At 41.1% G+C, this 18,642-nt stretch overlaps 2 protein-coding genes across 3 annotated transcripts in view; one reads left to right on the top strand and one right to left on the bottom strand.

The window, feature by feature from the left end:
• ITPKA (inositol-trisphosphate 3-kinase A) overlaps positions 1 to 9,860 on the top strand; it is a 41,635-nt gene extending 31,775 nt beyond the window's left edge. For both annotated transcript variants that reach the window (XM_064658073.1, XM_064658074.1), the window contains 3 exons: positions 3,814 to 3,915; positions 4,985 to 5,056; positions 5,944 to 9,860. In XM_064658073.1, coding sequence (XP_064514143.1) covers positions 3,814 to 3,915; positions 4,985 to 5,056; positions 5,944 to 6,147 — 378 coding nt within the window. In that variant the 3' untranslated portion in view covers positions 6,148 to 9,860. The remainder of the gene's footprint in view (positions 1 to 3,813; positions 3,916 to 4,984; positions 5,057 to 5,943) is intronic.
• Positions 9,861 to 10,302: 442 nt separating this feature from the next.
• Positions 10,303 to 18,642, bottom strand: part of LTK (leukocyte receptor tyrosine kinase) — a 96,699-nt gene continuing 88,359 nt past the window's right edge. The window contains exons 27-29 of the mRNA XM_064658075.1: positions 17,255 to 17,389; positions 16,795 to 16,885; positions 10,303 to 16,064 (exon numbers count right to left, since the gene is read on the bottom strand). Coding sequence (XP_064514145.1) covers positions 15,291 to 16,064; positions 16,795 to 16,885; positions 17,255 to 17,389 — 1,000 coding nt within the window. The 3' untranslated portion in view covers positions 10,303 to 15,290. The remainder of the gene's footprint in view (positions 16,065 to 16,794; positions 16,886 to 17,254; positions 17,390 to 18,642) is intronic.

Raw genomic sequence — 18,642 nt, forward strand, 5'->3', positions numbered from 1 at the left:
AGGTGTACTTGTAGCAGCAGAGAGCATGGTGAGGGCTGTCCAAACCCACTTGCACCCTGGATGAGTACTTGTTGCCTGAAACCCATGACATGACAGCCGTAAAGAAGGTACTGTGGGTTACCCTGTGTGATGTCAGGATGTTCCCAGACTATATACATTTAATTTAGGTTAATTAGGACATTGTAAATTATAACCTGGATTAGTTTTGCTTCCATTGCACAATTCAAGCACATAGAAATAAGAAAGGAATAAAAGAGGATAATGCTGATGGACAGAGGCTCTTTAAATACCCCCTTCTTCTCTGCTTCCCTGTGTTGTCTTATCCCTTCCTTATTCACAGATTCTCCTGCTGTGATACAGGAACTGGGGCTTCCAGCTCATGGTGTGTTGGCCCTCTGTACGCTGTGCCACCCACTCCTGGCTGTTAGACACAGTCATCATCATGCAGGAACTGTCTGGGTGGTAGATGATCTGGCTCCAGTCCAGCCAAGACACAGGATCTTGTCTTGCCCTTTAGCCAACTAACAATGTTATCAAGATACTTGTTTTATTCCTATACCACTTAGATTTTTGTATACTCTCTGTAAGGGAATTAGAAACCCAGATGACCTTGGGTCCTTTAATGTATGTTCTTGGAAAGATAGTTGGTCAGTGTACCTGTACAGATTAATGTTGAATCCTGGAGAGTGACTGAGCTAAGGGAGCACAGGGGAGCTTCCAAATGTCTCTTGGCTTGTTCTTTATGGTTTTGTTGGTTGTCAGAGATGGGTAGGAACAGTATGGCACAAGAAATATTATAAATATTTCCCTCTGCGGAGACGATACTGTAACTCTGCAAAACACGAATACTTAATCCTTGATTAAGCACAGGAAATGCTTTGGGAGTACTTCATTACATTACCTTTCCCTCTATCTCCCTGTGCTGTTATGAGGAATGTAGGTATCATTCTCTTATTTTTTTTTACGTGGAGAAATGGTGGCAGAAAGTGAGTTGTTCAAGCAATACAGCTCGTCAGTACTCCTTACACTGTTTCACTGCAGCTGAACTCTATATCCAGTTCTGTATATTTGCAGAAAAACAAAGCCATTCTGCAGGGATCCCCATTTTGGGAGGAGGGCCTATAAGAGTCGGTGGTGTCAGCTAGTGGTTGTTGGGGAAAAGGGGATGTTCTCCCTGATCTCAGTGATAACTCCTGGAGTTAACTGAGAAGATATGTTGGGTTTGATCATTCAGAAATATTCCTGCTCTGTGGCTACTTGAGTAAGAAGCAGAAGCAAAGAAAATGAAATCATATAAGCCCTTCTGTGAAGTGACTGCCGATAAATGAGATCTTATTCACCATATGCACTCCTTCACCTTTTCTCTTTAGGTTGAACAGCCTCTTTTCCTTGTCTTGCTCCCATATCTCTGAAATCAAGTCAGGTTCATTTATGGGATTTGTCACTTTTCCTCCTATCAAAAATAATTCAAACCATTTGGTTTCCCTACAGCTGGAACATGACACAAGACATGCTATCTTGTGCCTGCCAGATTCTGAATGCATGTTTCCTCTTTGGCAGGGCCTGTCTGAAGGCTAGGCATCAGAAACGTTTTCTCTACAATATGGAGCTAATAGTTTTGCAGAGTAGAGATTCATGGGGCCAAGAACTGGGACTTCTGGCTTCCCATTCTATCACTGAATGTCAGAGCACTTTGAAAAGTTACTTCTTCCTTTGGTACCATTCCTTTAGCCATAGATCAGGGATAGCCATGTTCCCAGGAGGACATCAGATATGATTCATAAATCTTTGTGTATCTATTAAGGTAAGCCAGAATCCTTTAAGGGAAGTCTGTGGAGGACTCTGAGCAAGACCACATGGGTTAAGATAGGTAACACTACTTTATGGAACTGTGAAACCTGCCCTTCTGCAAGCTGTATCACTGGCACATATAATGAGAAGTGTTGCAAATGACCCATGAGCTGCACTGTGTGATGGACTGCTCTGCTGTGCAGGAATGTATGTGAAGTCCTTGACAAAGGTATGACTTCCAGGAGTGGGTCGGGCAGGTGCCTCCTGGGGCTCAGGTACATCCAGAGGTGTTGCAGAGCCCTGGTTTAGAATACTGGGGATGATACCATTCAAAATCTGGATGTTGTTTACAATAAGACAGACAGCAGTTATGTTTCCTGCCAACCACTGGAAAGGAGCAAAATCATAGCAGTGTTTCTCAACCACAGGGAAACAAGCAACTAGTCCGTTCAGACAAAAAAAAAGGATGAAAAGGGAACACAGAGCAGCGATTCCAGACTGGGATTTGTGGCATAGGGAGAAATTATTTTTAAAATACCTTACTTCAATGAAGAGGTACGAGGCATCAGATGAAGTTCCAAATTTCTGTGTGCTGTTGAATATTATCATACATCAGATCAGATGGCTCCTAACTTTCACTGCCTACCTGCTGAACTGCTCTTGCATAACTTGCACATCTCATCAGGCTGACATGCCACACTTGTATCTGGCCCACAGCCTTGGAATAAAATTCTGTTTATTCTGCTCTAGAAAGTCTGGTAGGTGGGAGGCAGTTCTGCATGGCTCTGCCATTCAGTCAGTTCATTCTCTTGCATGAGGGATCTGGAATTATAGCATTATTGAAATTTTTTCATGTGTACGTTAGAAGTTCAAGCTGTGGAATAAATAGTGTTTCACCTGCTGAGACTGGAGCTGAATTTATCCACTTTTGGTACAGTGACTTAATATATAGGAGAGAATACATTTTGATGACCTGCTGATTTGCTCTTATAATGAAAATGAAGGATTTTCTGATACAGTGGAGAGGAAAACAGTTTGATAATCCTTCAGGGTTTTAGTGGATTTTTATTACCAACTGTGGTAACTGCTGTATCTTACATGATTGTCCTAAAATCTCCTATTTGTGTCTCTTGAAGGAGCAGGGATGTTGCTGGAGACTTGCATATTCATATAGTCTATGTTGACAGATACCTCTGATTCATGCACTGCTCTTATTTACTTTTAATTCCAGAAGCACAAGCTGGTCTGTACCAGCACATAAAGAGACTTGTTTTTTTTCAGTAGCAGGATACTTCTGTACTGAACCTTACTGCTAGCACAAAAATACTCTGAATTTCTCCAGAACCCACATGGAACAAGCATGCCTACATGGTCGTTTGCCAAAATTCACTTTGTCTCTGCTAGCATTGCAAATCCCAAGTTGTTCCTATCTGCAGCTAGATTTCTGTTCTGTGACTTCTAGGTCACATTAATATTCAAAGGTATATTGGGAACTGAGTCCTAACTGCGATTCTTTGATTTCCACATTAATAAACAGAAATAACAATAAAAACAAAACCCACAAAACACCAACAAAAAACCCTCACCAAATAGAAAAACAAAAGGACTAGTAAAATTGGACATGAAAATGTTCCCTTACGCCCTCAGCCAGGGTTTCACTACATCTAGCTAGACAAGAGGACAACCAAAGAGGTCGCTGTGGTTTGCCCCACTGAACTTTGCACTGCTAGCACTGACATTTGAGAAAACCCTCCTGCAAGCTTGTATTATCATGAGGTTTGTTTTTATTTTCTTGTACTCAACAGGAAATGAAGTGCTAGTGCCATTTAAAGTTATCCAATCAGCTTTTGTATCTCTTCTCCTCTACTTCTTTCTTGGTTTATCTGTTCTCTTCCTGTTCAACTACTCACTTTCATCTGGTTAGCAAGAGCTGAGCTGTTGATGGTTCAAGAGGATTGACTGATAAAGGGAATGATACGCGTGTGGTATAAATCATCTCTGTCTTTGTGTGGTTTTGTGCAGAAGGCAGATGGAACATGTAACACAAACTTCAAAACTACGAAGACTCAGGAGCAAGTTCTACAGGTTTTTGTGGAATTCATTGAGGGCAACACAACTATTCTGGTGAGTTTGAACTCTTCAGGTTATCTGATCTTGGACCCAATGAAGTTGCTTCAGGGCCATGCTTTCTTTGGTACATGAAATAGGACTTAGACTACCAAGGAAGTAAATGGTTTTGACTTCAGTTGCTCTCAGGACATGGAGTGGACATGCAAACTTGGTGGGCTGTGAGAAGTAGTTGACTGAGACCAGTTCTGTCAGCTCGTGTCATGAGTTCACCTCAAATGCCTTGTGGTAGCAAAATGTCGTTCAGACTAACTTACCATCAGCTTCGACCGCGTGTGTCAATTACATCAGAGGGATGATGATATCTAAGCAAGGACTGTGTTGGCAGGAAAACCTGTGATTTGGGAATTCAGTCTGGGGAGGATAAAAACAGAGCATAGAGGCAGGAAGTGGGATTGGTGACTGGCTGTGCTCACATGTATGAAATTTGTCTCAAAGAGCAATTCCTGTATGGTACTTCATGGGTAGCACAGCAGGCATGTGGTAGATGGCATAACACATCTCTTGTCTTTGAAACTTCAAAGGATGCCAAAGTGTTTTGCTGCAATGTGGAAGCCATTATGGAGGCAGATTAGCCCTCCAGGAGGAGCAAGGTAACACAGGGCAGCACTAAAAATCTGCAGTAGAGCTTTATACATTAGGCATTGATTCTTTTTATTCCCACCACTGCCCCCACCATGGTTGAAGCTCCTTGTCTCTCTAACACAATTTCATTCTCTTTTCACTGTAGATGACAGATTTTTTAATTGCTTGAAACATTTTTCTCTTTATTAAGAAGGAAAAAAACCACATGCAGAAAGCCTCACTGCATCCAAATCAAGACAGAGAAGTATGCTTGGTGTAACACATGCAGCAGAGGAACTGCAGTCTGTTCATTCACTATGAGAGCTTGCTGAAGTGTATTTTCAGATTGACTTTCAAATGATGAACCTGTTGTTTTGAAGGACCTCTAGCCTAAAAGTAATATGGTCTCTTCATTATATTGACTCTTGCAAACAGTATCTTTATTCAGTCTTCAGTTAGATGCTTATGGGTTGTTTGGGGTTTTTTTCTCTTCTTCCTCTAGAAAAAATACCTCAAGCGTCTGCAGGAAATTAATGTCATTCTTGAATCCTCAGACTTCTTCAAGCGACATGAGGTGAGCAGTGAGTGTAATGTTGTGGAGGTACATTGCTTCTTCATTTGGTCATTCAGATGTACTTAAGAATAGCCTGCTGTATGAGTAGAAAGGAGTTTGTAGAACAAAACTAATGTATGTTAACAACACAGATACCACAAAACCTTGATCACAATGATACAGAAGATTAAACTAGTTGAGAAATAGTAAATCCTCCCATCTTTATAATATCGCAGCACTTATAACTCTGGGCCACTACACAGAGTGGTTTATTAGTACTGGTTTCCTGCAGTTTCTCTAATCTTGGTGTCTTCCAGTGGGAATCTTTACAGGGGAATGGCAGTGTGGAAGTTTGCATTTGGTACAATGGCATTATTGTGATTTGCCAATGAGGGCTGTATTAGTTATAATGGATTTACATTGAAATACTATATAATTCTGCTTTAGATGTTCTCCCTGTGTGCTTCGCTGTGCAGAAGGCATCATTAGCATTGTAAATTCTGCTTGTTACAGCTCAAGATTACGAGATTAGACATTTTATTTTACCTTGTTGATGTCCTCTTATCACTGGAGATATTTTTGTTAATCATGGGTCATAGTCTGTCTTTGAAAATAGTCACTGGCCTTGCTGAATTGCTCAAATTGAGACCTATTGCTAAGTGAGATGAAGAATTGCTTTTCTTCCCGTTGTCTACTGTGTCCATTTCTCATCTACATGCCCTTTTAGACCTTACTGATTGAAATGGTTATGCAAATAGGGCATGTAAATTGTCAGTGTATAAGTGCAGCCCAAAAGTGTGTTGGGTGATAGGTCATCTGAGGAGGTCACCTTCTTATCAGGAAGTGTTAAGTGATGGGGGAGGGCTGAAGATGTATTTGTAACCTCATCATCTCAATCTGTCTTCCAGGTTGTTGGAAGTTCACTACTTTTTGTACATGATGGCAGTGGGAATGCCAATGTGTGGCTGATTGATTTTGGAAAGACTACCCTTCTCCCTGATGGGCAGACCCTGGATCACAGAATCCCCTGGCAAGAAGGCAACAGGGAGGACGGGTACTTGTTGGGGTTGGACAATTTGATTGGCATCTTGGAAAGCATCACTGAAAGATGAGTTGAGAATGGCACAAAACTTGCAGGGCTTCTCTGTAATTTTCTGCTTTACTGAAGTAGAAGGAAACTGAGTTAGAAGGAAACCTTTAAGTCCAAGCTCCTGAGGTCATCAGTGCAGAGGAAGCTACATCCAGAACCCAGCAGTTAGTGATCAGCCCTCTATGGATGTAAACAAATAACTCCAGATTGGTCTGTATTGCATCAGATGAACTTGAGACTGGTCCTCAGAGAATGAAGATCTCCATACTTGGGAATCACACCAGCATGAGTCAAGAGGTCTGTGTGGTAAACCAGAATGATTGTGATTTCTGGCAAAATTGGACTCCAGATTACTTCTTAGTGAACCGGGGCAAATACTTGGGGATTCAGGACAGAAAAAACCATTTTTCAGGGAACTGCATAGTTTTAAGACCAGATTGGTTTTTTCCTCTCTAATTCCAAGTCTTCTTGTGCCTGTGTACACTGTAGGTTGGACCAACAACTTCTACCGCATTGTGTTACAGTGTGAACAAGGTGGAAATGGGTGATAATCACTAGAAACCTGGAGCAAAGGGAGACAACAGTTTGTAGTGGCTTGATGTGGCTAACTGCTCTTGACCATTCCTCCTCTTCCCCACCCTAACCTTGCTTCTATCCAAGAACAGCCTTGGCTTTTTATGTAGCTTCTCAGGAGTTTACAAGTACTCTAGGGAGAGAATAGCAGCCTATGGTCTCCAAAACCATTTGACTTTCCAACTGGGTAGGCTGCTGGAAATGTTAGTAGCTTGGCAAGTTTGGCCTCTTGCAGCTGAACTGCAGTTCTGAAAATCACTAATGATCTTTCACACACAGATCAGGGAACTAAGTTTTTTTTTTTTCCAAGGCTTGTTTATTTTTAAGGATAAAACCCCTATACACAAGCACACAGATGCACGCACTAGTAATCAGCAACCAGTGTGATCTCTTAAGATCATGATTTGACTGTCTCCTAATATATGTGACTTCTTGGCCATGTTCCTGTTCTCAAATACAATGCTGCCACTTAAGTATGTAAACTGGCACAGCAATCAGGATGATAATGTTTCTGCATTCACAGCATTACACAGTGATGAAATAATTCCCAGGCATCCTTCCTCCAAGGTATCAGATGTTAAATCCAGGCAGTTTGGGTGAAGGGATGTCAATATATCACATCCTCTAGTCCCTGTCTGGAATTACAGGGTGATCTGTGATTAATTCTTCTTTTGCTGTGGTTCAGGCACAGCCACAGAAAATTCACAGTTTTTGGGTTAAGAAGATTGAAGTGTTTTCTTGTAATGGCTTCACATACCTTCTCCTTGGTTTCCTCTAGTCACTTGAACAGTTCTTTAAATACTAGCAGTGTAAATACTATCATTAGTCTCATGTTCACTCACATTCCAGGTTTTAACATTAATAATGTGATGATGCAGTTTCCAAAATGTGGACTAGACTTACATTGCTACTTGATGGTTAATCTTCTTTCAACATCTAAAGCTAGTAATTCACATTGATCAGAAATTGCCATCTTTTGCTGGTGTCCTGGGCTCAGGAGAGATTCTGAGAACTTTTGGATATATGAAGCTGACTCCATGCTTTGAGAAACTGCTACTTCAATAGTAATCATTATCATGGGCAAAAAAACCCCTGTAGAGTTCAGATCTGGAATGAAATTTATGTATAACATTTGTAATTAGAACTGAAGAGCCTAAAATAATTTCTAAAATGAGTTACTTTGGATAACACACTACTGTACTAAAAGATCAGTCAGATTTAGTTACTTTTTCATCACCTCTAAAGAAAACAGCAGTATTAAAAATTGAAGTTCAATTGTCACATAAAAGTTAGATGACTTAGATAGAGTAGGTATTCTGTTAGGAAGTAATGACATGTGGAAGCATTTCATCCTAAACCAGAAGTTGTCTGAAACTGGTAATTATTTTTGCAGTTCACTGCAAATTCAGATGACTTCTGTGGCCTCTCAGAGTCTCTCAGTTTCATATGCATGATAGCATGTTAATGAATTTTCCACTTAAAAGTTTCAGAGGGTTTACACTGCCTTTTTTTTTTTTTAATTGACAGTGAGCACAGATATCATTCCAGATGCCTCCTAACTTTTGAATTGCTATGAGATGACAAATGAATAGCAAGTAAATAGGTCTCACAGGGAGGACTTTAATAACATTACCTTTTTTATGAGACTTCAATTGCAAGCAGTCCTACCATAATAAAAAAAATTATTGAAGTTAGACATAACACTGTGAAGATATAATTCCTTTAGTGGTTTGCCTAATTAATCTTCAGAGTTAAATTTCTTTCTTCTGTTACCACACCTGTGAATCTTTTGCACCAGTGTAACTTATTTTCTAGAGGGGAGATTTAGATGGTAGAGGTTGATGTTCAAATGTCAGCTGAGAATTTAAGACAAACTTTTAGAATGACTGTTGGAAAGGTCAGGGAAAAATGAAAACTTCTAGATAATACATAGTTCTAGGAAGTTAGTTTTGAAATGGCCTCTTTGCCTTGCTAAGGGATCAGAAAGGAAGAAATCACAATCATCTGCTGTTGTTATGGAAAGGAGAGAAATAGGCAGCTTTTCTTGGTAAACTGCCAAGGGCAGGATTTCCAGCTGAGCACAGGAGTTCTAGGAGGGTGAGACTATGAGCTCATAAGCAAACTACCACAGGGTATGTTAGGTACCTTGTCTCTCATCAGATGGACCAGAGGGTCTGTCTGTGTACACTCACTTGCTAGTGTGAGGAAGCCTTCTTTCACTATGGAATAAGTTGCCTTGAATAAGCTTATATTTACCAGAGAGTCAACATGATGCATTTGCACAGACATGTAACATAGAAGAGCTGATGCATGATAACCAAGGTACTTGTTCACATGCAAGTCCAGAGTGTAGTTCATTAATGCATCTGCTGGGATAGTGCCTCACTCTGGAGACACTGAGTGTGTGTGTTTCCGCAGCATGGTAAGATATGCTGGCCCAGAGGCACTTTGGTGCTGAACAGCTGACCTCTGACTTAGGCACTAAGATCTTTAAACTCACTGGTTAGATGCAGCAATGCTTACTGCTATAGCTGCTGCATTCCTATTTGAATCTGAAAGTAGGACTTCTCTCCCTCAACTTGTCATTGACTTGTTTTTTTGGCCTTGGACAACTAGGCATCAGTTTTGTTCCCATTTTACAGATGGGAACAGTACCTACTTACCTCACAGGAATGGTGTGAGGCTGTCCTTCACTATTGCCTGCAAGATGCTGTGAGATCCTTTGGAGGAAGGTGCAATATAGAAAGAAATGCACAAAGAGATAGATAAGTTTAAAGATGTTGGGTGATGAGGCTCCACAGGGATATAAATGTGGCTGAAATGTAACCAAAATGGTAAAAATTGAATCCCTCTGAATTTTGTACAGGGTGAAACTCACTTAATAGGATCCAGTTCCTATTAAAGGGAAAGATTTCAGTGGGAGTTGGACCAAACCCTTAAGTATCTCAGAGAGCTTTTGCTATCTTTTTTATTGCTGTTGTTATTATTTGTTATTCTTAAGGTACTGAGATCAAATGGCCTGTATCATCCACATGCATCGGTTCTGAACACTACAATGCAATGCTGACCATGGTCACTTTTGACATTGACTGTATTGGATGAGTGTTTGTTACTCTGAAGTGTGTATGCTACTAAATAAATGAGACTAAAGAAAAAAAAGCCGCTGTGCTTTGGTCACATTAGAATGGTATATTTTCTTCCAGAAATGCCTGAGGGAAGGGACAAAAACTATTTATTTCAATGTTTCTTTTGCTTTTAGTCTTTAGCATCTGGTATTTCCTAAAGCAAAACCAGCTCTAAGACAACTGGAAGCTAACACTGGAGCTTGATTCCAAACCCTATTGTATGTGTTAACTTTAGAATCTGATCCACACAAAGCTTGTTGGCTTCCTTCAAGGTAAATCTCAGTGAATAGCCTATAGCACACAAAAAAGTGTGCATAAAGAGGCCCTTGTCAGACTCAAAGCAGTTAACTGTTCCACTGGGAAGTTTTGTACGGCCACAGGAAGGAACACTCAACATGCCAGGACCAGCAACACTTCTCAGCATGAAAGAGTGTATTCTTACCTGTGTGCAAAGTGTACTTAACAGAGAGGGAAGCGGATAACCACCATTAGTGTCTCTTTATTTTGTGTTGCAAATATAGAAGGATACACTTGTCCAGCTTTAAATTGCATAGAAGCAGGCATGTCATCTACTTATGTACAGTAGTCACCCAGAAAGGTAAGTTGGCAAGAAGTGCTTCCATGGTCAAAGGTAATGACAAATCAAAACGAATTCAGATAATGTGATGGGAAGATGTTAGACATGATATCACTGAAGTCTCTGCATCAGATTGAGAAGGGTGGACAGCCAGGAGGAGAGAGCACAGCCATGGTTACAGGAGAAACAGTCTTACAGAGCTCTGCTGCTCAAGGGTCTAAGGAAGTGTGGTCCCTGGCTGACACAGCTGTGGAGATGCAAATACATTGGGGAGAACTGTACTTGCAGCAGCAGCATTTTCTTCTCTTTTGAGTAAGTAGGGGGAGTGTACTGGGGGTGGAATAAGGTACACTTGCAAAAGCTCTTAACTATTTTATTAGTCCTGGAAAGCTTTCTTAGTGCACACCTGCCCATTGACAAATCAGTTGAGAAATTAGCTCAGGAAAAGGGTTGGTAGGAGGGAAACACTTTAAATGTGTATAATTAAAAATTCTTTTTCTTTAAAGGGAAAATGAAGATGCAAAGCACTTAAATTGAGATTAAAAGTAACAAAGAAATCAGAAGCAGGAATATTAACAAATGTGGAAAAAAAGCAGAGAAAGATAAAATGAAATTTGCATTATTTTGTTGATAAGTCCTTTCTTTAAAATTTAAGTATGAGGTTTTATGAAGCAACATAAAGTACTAATGCTGAACCCAGAAGAAAAAACAACTCTATACACTCCAGTGCAAAACCAATTTGCTAACGTGTTAAAAGACACTTCTCAGGAAGAGCAATTGATAATAACCCTATAATGGCTGATTTTGCAGTGGGAAGTGTTGGAAGACTTTTTGCATGGATAACAGGACTGAATTAATCCCAGATCTCCAGCTCATGTCATTCCTCTAGGAAACAAAATTGTGTTTTGTCTTTCAGTTGCCAAAGTAATCTAATTTTGACGCTATGGGTTTATCTCGTTGATTATATGCTAAAAGTGTCTTCTGAAAAAATGGTTTCAAGCAAGTTATGTTTTGAAATGATAGCAATTGAGCATAATGAAATCTCTGAATGTATGAAGTAAGTTTCAGAATTTAAGGACTAAAGGTTTTAGTGTGTGTCATTGTTATTTTTCTTTTCAGATAATATGGTTTGGACAGCATGTAGCATTCGCATCACAACAGAAGCAATTTCAACATTATTTCCTCCAAGATATTAATTAAAAATTAATTATCTGTGAGGGTTTTTAAAAAGCAGCTAGAAAAAACCTGTTGCAGGTCAAGGTTCATGGCAACTATGCTGACAGAAAATTGTTCCATTTGAGAGAGTTAAGAGCTTGTATAAAATTTAGGTTGCTAATGCAGAGGCTTTTAAAATTCCCAGCTCTTTCTTTTAGTGCCCATTTGGCATCTGCAGCTCCACATCCTGTCTTGTTAGAAGAGACTACATCTGCCTTAGTACAGCCCTGAGCTACATGCTGTTGTAAACCATCAGAGTATGTCTAGGAAATAAATTATCAATTCATGCTCACTCAGCTCTTACAGTTGCTCTTCAACACCTCACTCTTGAGCACTCTTAGCGATAAGATCCTGGTCAGGATGGAGTTCTGTTCTGCCTCAGTGCAGCTTTGTCTATGTGTTTCCTGTACTACCTTCATACAGCTATTCAGTAAAAACAGGTATTTGTGCAAAGTGCTGGACTTGCATTCTGTTTATAAAGTGAAGCACAGCTGCAGTCAGGATTGCCTGTGGCACTGGTAATACAACTGTGCTCTTCTCTCACTTCACTTTTCAATGGCTTACCTAGTTTTATCACTATCAGCCTTTCTAAAATTTGTGACTTACATTGAGACAAGTGCTGTGTATGGGGAAGACAGAGCTACCCCTGTGTATGAGTGGTAGCTCAAGGTGGGTAACCATATGGACAGCAGGGATTCTACCTGCTTCTCACTGCAATCTTAGGGTGTTGTTTAGTTATTTTATGAAGTAGCAGGCGCAAGACAGTTCTTTGTATTTTTAATGTAAAAAAGTCTGTGGGAAGAGAAGGTGGTATAGTTAACTTCTCATGGCTTCTGAACAAGTCTCTGGCCACCAATTTCCAACCCGTGCTGATGGGTAAGGAGAAAACAGAGTCATAATGGGCCTGCAAAAGCATGATCATGACCGCCAGTGCTCTGCTCAGGACAGAGCCTGTTACAAACAAGGGTTGAAAAGTGAGCTGGCATCATGTCCACTGCAGCTGAGTCAGGATCACTGCACTCTGCTGTGGCCTTATCACATATTCAGGGAGGAGGCAGCTGACTTGCTGATACCAAGTCACAACTGTTGGAGAGTTTAATAGGTCACCTTTGGGGGAAAAAATACTAATGCATAAACCATATATTCTGAAAAGTAAGGATAAACTGATGAAATTCCAATTAACTAATAGTGGATGTATTGATTTTTGACTGGAATGTTCCAGGGGTAGCCATTCTGAAACATGACCAAAAATGTTAGGCTCTGCAACAGGAAAGAATGAGAAAATTTCCTGCTAAATGGGCTCTTCTGCCTCATCTAACTGGGCTGTAGCAACTCCTGAATGTAAGATAGCACAGGTGATAAGCTAAATGTGAGAGAAGCCAAGAGAGCTAAAGCAAAGGTGAAAGGGAAAGAAGGGCAGGAGGCAAGGCAAACCATCTCCCTTGGTCACTAAGCTCCTCAGTGCTCACACTGCTACTGGAATTTGCCCCACACAGAGGGACCCCTGTCTTCTGACCATCTGTCATTTTACAACATAGATTTGGAATTGTTTCCATACCATACAGGTCATTGCTGAAAGGTGGCTGTCATCACCCTTTGTGTCTGGAAATCACAGAAGGTTGGTGTTAAAAGGGACCTCCAGAGATCATCTAGTCCAACCCCTCTGCTAAAGTAGGTTCACCTTGAGCAGGTTGCACAGCATCACATCCAAATGGGTTTTGAGTGTGTCTGGAGAAGGAGACTCTTCAGCTTCTCTGGGCAACCTGTTTCAATGTTCTGTAACCCTCAAAGTAAACAAGTTTTTTTCTCGTATTTGGATGGAATGTCCTGCGTTTTAGTTTGTGCCTGTTGCCCTTAGTCCTGTTGCTGGATACCACTGGAATGAGTCTGGTCCCGTCCTCTTGACACCTGTTCTTAAGATATTTTTATGCACTGAAATTACGTTATATAAAACTAGTCATTCTAAAGTCAAAGGCCTAAAACTATAGGAAGTTTGGAACAGATACAAAGTCAGACCAACAAAGCATAAACCTGTGCCAAGGGTACATTTCACTGAGGATGGATTCACATTCTTCACTCTGTGCTTTTCTTTACCATAGGTCAGTAGTGTCCATCCCTAAATGACGTAAAGAACAGAAAGTCTGTGTGGTCAAAGCAAACCCTCTCCTATTAACACATATCTTCAGACTGTACATACAGCTGACCACTAAGCGTAAAGCATGGACCAGAGAACCTCTTGCCTCAGAAAGAAACTAGAGTAGTCTACAACTGACTTCTCACCACCCACCTTGATTACGCACAAAGGTAATGTAATTTGCTACTGTAGGTTGGCAGTGTGACATTCAGGAGTGGTATAAGGACAGAATGCTTCCAAGACTGTTCAGACTTAATCCAAATTCTTTGCCTTTTCTGTCTCATTATTTTGCAGGCTTTAACCAGTAACCATTAGTTTAGATCCTAAGCAACCAAAGAAAGCCTTAGAAATGAGCTGTCTTCAAAACAAACAACTACCTTTACCAGCAAGTCTGTGTGCTGTGCTTGCTAGGCAAGGAAAAATTATAACCTGCTCACCTGTATGAAGCAAAGTCATGGTTTTAGCTTTCTCAAATGGTCAAGCTACTCTACCTTCCTGTATAAAGAGTACCTCAAGTAGTGTTTGCATTAGGTTTCCCTTCACTCTGCCCTTTCTTGGCATGACTTTCTTTCTACCTCAGAGACATGGGTGTTAAAACCAAGAACTCCAGTACACCAAATGCTAGACAGTCACCCAAGAACCTCAGCTTAATGCTTACCAACATAGCACAGGGAATTAATCCTGAATATCAAAGTTCTTACAAAAATTAAGTTCATCTCAAGTAAAGTCCGTTAGAAGATAAAGACAGTCCATTTCTCATCACGCCATGCAGCTCTTGCTTTCTTGAAAAACCACCTGCCCCTTCAGTGCCAGGAGCTGTGAGGAGGGCTACACCATGAGGCAAGCAGCACATTTCCTTCACTATTCCAAGGGATACTATCAGCTCCACCAACTACTGCCTTTTTAATGGTAAATTTGTTTTCCTCTTCATTGCTTGTTTTCAAAGCACATGCTCAGAGGAGTCTGATTATTTTTTTTTCATCTTTCCTACTGTTTCCTACTGCTTCCAATTTGAGCAATAGCTTTCACAAGGTCTACTACTAAAACAGATGAAAATGTGTCTGCTATTTTTTTTACTTCCCATATACTACATGAGAATTAGTAATTCATCAGGACTGTAAAAAGCTCTCAGGAATGTAGCAGCCTTTGCATTTTGGTTGCTGCTGGCACAGCACATATTTTTGGATTCTTCAGTCAGAAAGAAAAACAACCTGTATTGGTCATTATTTCCATCCAAATACTGCAGCTGGATGGTAGGTCCATTTCTTTTCACCTGAGCATATTGAGGAGGAGTCTATTCCTTAGGTATTCAGAGAAATAATGCCATTGTTCTCCACCTCTAAGCTGGAACACATTTGAAGGACAGAGATAGAAATGCAACTATCTTTAACGATCTGGGGATCCAGCAGGTAGATGGAGAAAGCAGAACATTGCTGATGTTGAAACTTCACCCATCTGAAGGAGTTAAAATGGAGGAAGTGAAATAGGAAGCACTCCTTCCTGACACACACATTCCCTGATCTTGGGAAGAACCATTTCTGCTATACTGGAGTAACACTCAGGTCATCTGACAAAGACAGACCAGAGTCCCTCTCTCTTGATGTTTTCTCTGTTTTATAAAAAGAGTTTTCATCTCTGTTCAGACTGGAGCTTCTTAGCACAGCTGCTCTGACTTCTGCTAAAGCTAATGGCTGGTGGTCAGCACTATAGCACAGGTCATCGTAAGCATAATTTGCATTGCCACAGGGGAAAGTCTGAAGTTTCACCAGTTCTATCCCACTGATATCCAGGTGAGGACAGTTGCTTCGACTTGGAGACGCTGGAGATGTCCGAGAGCTAGGAGAACTGCAATTCCCATCAAAGCCTGAATCTTCCCGCTCTGGATTTGCTTTGAGCTTGGAGCTGGGGCTGAAGTGACAGATATTCTCTAGCACCCATGATCCGTAGGTTGGGTTCCAGAGATTTTTTGTTTTGTTTTTAGGTCTGTGGGCTGCTGGATTGGTGAGGTCTAACTTCTGGTTTGATGTCTGCTGCAGCCACGACCCGCTGTTGAAATCACTGAGACATGGCAGGCTGGGCCCTCGGGCAGTCCGATTGCTCAGGTTCTCCACCAGGAGCTCTTGTGGGCATTGTACAAGTTTGTGCCCAGCATGATGAGATTCCATTGTTTTAGGTGTTGCCTGAGGTGTGAGAGAAGGGCTTACCAGCAGCGGCACTATCCCACTGGAAATGTTTGGGCGGATGACCATACTCCCTTCATCCTCTGGTGTAGGGCTACACTCCATGGGCAGCTCAGTGTTGATCACATCAGGGTCCTTAAAAGTAGAGACAAGAATCAGTTACACCTCCAGGGTGATTGTCACATCTGCACTTTAAAAGAAATAGCTATGAGACTGAAAAAGGTTTTGGCAGAGACTGCCATCAGGTTTGGGCAATATTCCTGCACATTGTAAAAGGTGCTATGTTCCACCTGGATATCACATGCTGTTGGGAGTTGCAAAAATGCTCTCTTACCTATATGTTTCCTTTGAGCAGAGGCTGTGCTTTATTGAAATCAGTGGCTAATCTGCGGGTCATTAGTATAAAATTTCTCCTTTGGGAAGTTGGATCCAGGCCTGTAGCTATAAATGCTACTAAATGGTGAACTCAGCATGCCATTTCATTCCCCCTCTCCACTCCATAACTATTCAGCTACGGCTTTTGAGCAACATTAGGCAAGGTCAGAATATGGACCTTGAAAAAGATTCTAAGTACCTCATCATGAAATGAAGGACATTTTGCTACTGAACAAGCTGAGAGCTAACGGCATCCACTTGCACAGGAACAGTATATTTTCATTTTGGCTGGGCTGAATGAAGATGGGAGAGTGAGGATGGATACTGGAAAAGAGCAGTTGAGCCAACAGCACCACCACAACTGGGAAAGTAATTCTATCAGTCTTTCAGGACTCTTCACTTGTTTTAGGGACTAAAGCTAATGAGCTAATGTCTTTGGATAGTTGGCATTCCATGGATTATCATCCTCCTAGATTCCAAAGAGCAATACCTGTGTGCAATATTTGATTCTTTCCAGGATGGTAGAGAAGTTTGGTCGATACTCTGGGCTGTGCTGCCAGCACTGCGTCATGATCCGGTACCTTAAAGTAAGTAAAAAAAAAAAAAAAAAAAGAAAAAAAAAAAAGAAAAAAGTATTGATCAAGAAAGATAATTACAAAAAAAGTGTCTCAGTATGAAGTGATCATGGGTGCAAGGAATGGCACTTGGTACATGGCCCAAAGAAGAACAAAAGTGGATATGCCATCCCTGGATCTTGTCTCATTAGGGAACTACTACTTAAAGCAAATCCTGTAGTGCTCTTAGCTGTATATAAGAGGCAGTAGCTCAAGAGATGTTTAGTAATACCCAGCTGACACTGAGGGCAGTCACCATTCCCTGACTAGAGGTGTCTTTGTCTACGTGTGTGATACCTGCTACACCTTGGCTTGTGAGAGTAAGGAAATACTTACACTGGTCCTGGACAGTTTTTTGGCGGATCCATTCTTCCTCCACTGGTGACAAATTCCAGCACTTCCTGGTTGGTTTTGCAAGGGTAGGGCATGTAGCCTAGAGAGAAAATCTCCCAAAGCAGCACACCAAAGGACCTGTGTCAGAAACCAACCAACAATACCGATTAGGTTTCATTGGTGCTCCACAAACCTAGCATGAAGCTGTGTAGGTAACACCACAGCAACAACCTTTCAAAGGTGCAGTCCAACCACAGTAATGTGCAATTAGTGTGATTATGAGTCAACTTTTACAAAAAAAACCCCAATCAAAACCTTTGCTCAAGCTCCAAGACTGTGAGGGTATAAAATCCCAGGCTTTCCTTTGTTTGAGGTCCCTCTTTGGAGGCACCAGCTGGAGCTGTTATTTTGGTTTTGCACCATAATTAAATTATTTTAGGGATCCAGACGTCTGAGACTCTGCTATGGGAAACCTGGGGCTGAGTTGGTGAGGAAACCTGGTCTAACTGTGTGAGTGTGGTGTGTGTAGCTGCCAAGGGGCCTTTTTGGAGCTTAGGTGGTGTGACTGTGACTGCCAGCATGGCTCCTGGATGGTTGGACAGGAAAATTTCCTTGACAGTTGAATGGGTGTTTGGGAATAAGATGCTCAAGAATAAAATCAAGTAAGAGACATCCAATGAAACTGAAAGGCAGCAGCATTTTTTTGTTGTTGTTCTGATTAGGTTGTTCTCCTTTTTTACATCCACAGGTTAGATGGGCACTGCCACTTGAAATTCTGTATGACCAGAAACAGGGAAGTCAAGAGGATTCTGCCAGAACTTCAGCAGGGTCAGAATTTTAAGAGTCACTATTTGCTGCAAAGTTCAAAGTAATTTCCAGTACATGCATGTTACTTATAATAGCCTATTACAGGAACTGTGGCACTTTCCTTCAAAATACTTAGTACTGGCTGCGCACAGTTAGGCACTGATAAGCAATCCTGTGTCTTCCGGCATCACTAACTTCAGGAAACTGGGTCAGTGTGGCATTTAAGGGAATGTCTCAGTACAGTATATTGAAGAATCTACTGTACAGAGAAAGAGGCATTCTTAAGCAACTGGAAAGCTTCCATTATCCAGCAATGTGCATGAATATACAAAAGAGTAATACTGGGTAGTACAGAGAGTCACTTAAGAGGTATTTAAGCAGGCCTTGTCACTGAAGGAAACTGAGAGGCAAATACTGAGGCCTGAGGAAAATGTCTGATGGTATTTCTCTGGATTTTTAACCGAGACTTCTAGAGAATCTAATCTGCTTTCACTTCTCACTTCTTGATTGGCTTCATATGATACTCTACATTTATGCACGGGAAGTTTTTGTTACCTTCATTTACATTAGACTTCTTAATTCTT

The sequence above is a fragment of the Pseudopipra pipra genome, chromosome 6 (genome assembly GCF_036250125.1).
Source record: "Pseudopipra pipra isolate bDixPip1 chromosome 6, bDixPip1.hap1, whole genome shotgun sequence".
Taxonomy (NCBI): Eukaryota; Metazoa; Chordata; class Aves; order Passeriformes; family Pipridae; genus Pseudopipra; species Pseudopipra pipra.